The 3293-nt window shown below is 33.6% G+C and overlaps 1 protein-coding gene across 1 annotated transcript; it reads right to left on the reverse strand.

The window, feature by feature from the left end:
• Nucleotides 1-1947: 1947 nt before the first annotated feature.
• Nucleotides 1948-3045, reverse strand: LOC113295395. Its single transcript, XM_026543734.1, has 2 exons — nucleotides 2493-3045; nucleotides 1948-2390 (listed from the first exon to the last, which is right to left on the reverse strand). The coding sequence occupies exons 1-2, from the start codon at nucleotides 3043-3045 to the stop codon at nucleotides 1948-1950; spliced, it is 996 nt and encodes a 331-aa protein (XP_026399519.1).
• Nucleotides 3046-3293: the final 248 nt, after the last annotated feature.

The following is a 3293-nucleotide window of genomic DNA, read 5'->3' on the forward strand; positions in this document are numbered from 1 at the left end:
AATTTTGAAAACACATCACATTTGCAACAAAAAAAATTCCAGTTAAGTCAGCAACCCATATTCTTTTATCACCTCCTTTCCCTAAAGCTGGAAACTCTTTTAGATCAAAAAAATTTCTTCATTTCTTCAGGAACATTCCATTTACCATCTGTTATTAGATCACTTACTTTTAAGTCTTTGTATTGCTGTACAAATGGGTCATAATTATAATGCTCTATAAGTGCATAATCTTTCACCCACTTATCTTCCCAGAATGAAATATTCTTCCCATCCCTCACCAGCCATGTACTCCCTTCTTTGAGCTCATTTATAACCCATTTCAAACCAGGCCAAATTGATGATTTTCTATAACTAGTTGTCCATTCACCCTTCTTGTTCTTATATTTTGCCTTCATAAATCTGGTCCACTCTTCATCTTCAGTTTCAATCTTCCAAAGTAATTTCAGTAACAGGGCTTTATTCATCACCTCTAATCTCCTTATGCCAAGCCCTCCTTCCTCAACAGGTGCATTAACTTCTTCCCATTTTACTGTTATTAGCTTCCCCACTGATGGATCACCAGTCCATAAAAAAATTCTTATTATCATCTCACATTCCTTTATCACTGTTTTTGGGCCATTTATAGACTGACATAGTGTAAAGTGGAATGCTACATAACACAAACTTCACTAATGTTAATCTGGCTGAGAATGCAAGCAGTTTTCCAATCTAACCTGCCAATTTCTTTTGTAACATTTCAAACATTCCCCAAACATGAGTAGATTTGACTCTTCCAGGTTTCAAAATTATTCCCAAGTATTTGTCAGGGAATTCAGAAATCTCCATTTGCAGGTTTTCAGCTATAGCATATATTCTATCTTCAGTAACTCCACCTACAAAACACTTACTTTTTGCTCTATTAACTGTCTGCCCTGAAGCTGCTTGATATCTCATTAGTAGTTTCATTAGATTGTTCAAAGATCTTTTATGTCCATTACAAAAAATAAAAATGTCATCAGCAAACATCAGATGAGATGGCCGATAACCATTTCTATTAACCATTGCTTTTATTAGACCATCTTGAACCATTTTTGTTATATTCCTGCTCAATACCTCCTCTGCAATCACAAATAGTATGGGAGAAAGTGGATCTCCTTGTCTGATCCCTCTTCCTACATCAAAGAATCCAAATGGCCCACCATTAACTAAAACTGATATTCTTTCAGATTCAAAAATAGTCTTCAGCCATTGTATGCCAACTTCAGAAAAACCAAAATGCTTAAGTGTTTTGAAGATGAATTCCCACCTCATGGAATCAAAATCTTGAGTGATGTCTAGCTTCAAACCAACATTACAACCTCTTCTTTTAGTATCTAACTCATTTACTAACTCGGAAGATAGAACAATCTTTTATTGAATATTTCTTCCTTTGATAAAAGCTCCTTATTGACTAGATATCACTTTATGTAACACACCATGCATTCTTGTTATAATGATCCTTGTATGATTTTAAAGTTAAAATTTGACAAACCAATTGGTCTGAATTGCTCAGCTTTTTTGGCTCCTAGAACTTTAGGTAATAAGAATAAGAAACTGGAATTCATCCCTTTTGATATGAATCTGCATCTCCAACAAAATTGTATTTCCTCTATCAAATCCTTACCAATAATATCCCATGAAAATCTATAAAAGCTCACTGGAAAACCATCAGGACCAGGAGAGCTATTTTGATCCATTGAGAATACAACTTATTTAATTTCTTGATCTGATGGCAGCTTATCCATTTGAGCATTATCTTCGTATGTTATTACTCTTGGAATAATGTCAAAAAGTTCTTCATCTAGTATGACTTCATTATATTCAAATTTCTTCTTAAAATGACTTACTAGTAACTCTACCATGTTTTCTTGTTTTGTTACAATATTACCAGAAGCATCTTCAAGTTCAACAATATTATTATGTGCTCTTCTAATCTTCATTGAAGTATGGAAAAAACCAGTATGCACCACCTTCTTTCACCCATTTTATTCTTGACTTTGCCCCCATTAATTCATTATACTGATTAGCCACTAACTCATGCTTGCCTCTTGCAGTAACCAACTTATTAAGTAGTTCCAAATTTTCTGGCTGAGCATCTGAGAGTAATGAAGCATTGAGCACTTCCTCTTCAGTTTCTTTAACTTTAACTCTTAAGTCTCCAAAAACCTCCCAATTCCATTTCTTAACACATACTTTAAATCTTTTCAATTTACTCATAAATCTAAAAGCTGGATTTCCTGAACATTCTTCTTCCCAAGATATTTGTATAAGATTTTTAAAATCAGGATGAGAAGTCCAAACATTTTGATACTTGAAAGGAATATTACTTGGCTTAGGAAATTCATTAGTCCCTCCCAGTAATGCACCATGATCTGAGACTCCCCTCACTCCAACTTTATATCTCTAATCAATATACTTTTCCATCCATTTAACATTATAAAAATCTTTATCCAGATCACATAATATTTTCTTACCCACTATATTGTTGCACCAAGAGTATTTAATTCCTGATCTTGGAGCTTGTAAAAGACCACAATTTTCCAAACACTTGTTAAAATCTGACATTGAAACTCTTAAAGGACTTCTACCTCCAACTTTATCATCACAGTTTAAAACAGTGTTGAAATCTCCAATTACCAGCCATGGACAATTCATTTTATTGATCTTCTTTAATTCTTCCCAAAGAGTTCTTCTATCAACTGTTAGACATGCAACATGAATACCTGTACCCAAAACCTCTCCAATTCTGACTGTAATTGCTTGTTTAGTATTGGATACTACTTGTGGTGTTGACAAAGAAGAATGCCATAATAACCAAATGTTCCCTTTACCAGTATCACTTAAATTATGAATCAACATATGACTCATTCCAGGTAATCTCAAATTTTTAACAAAATTGTTTCTAACTCTTATTTTAGGCTCAGCTAACCACATCAAAGAAGGACTAAATTGATTCACTAAAGATCTTAATTTATCTTTTGCTCTTATTCTTTTAAGACCTATGATATTCCGGTAGGCCACTCTCATTGAGAAGAATTAAATTGAGAAGATTCAGGTCCTCTCAAACCTTTATTTTTAACTAAATTTTTCCCAGCAAGTTTCCTTGTAGTTATAAGAGATATAACTTTTGACTGAGTTGCTTTACTTTCCTTAGATGCTTTGCCAGTTGCTACACTTTTTGTACTTGGCTTTGAAGCTTTCAAATTTTCCTCTGAACTTTGTTCCTCAGATACTTCCACCAGTACTTGAAATTTACTTGCAGAAGCAAAATATTC

The sequence above is a fragment of the Papaver somniferum genome, chromosome 7 (assembly GCF_003573695.1).
Source record: "Papaver somniferum cultivar HN1 chromosome 7, ASM357369v1, whole genome shotgun sequence".
NCBI classification, from domain to species: Eukaryota; Viridiplantae; Streptophyta; class Magnoliopsida; order Ranunculales; family Papaveraceae; genus Papaver; species Papaver somniferum.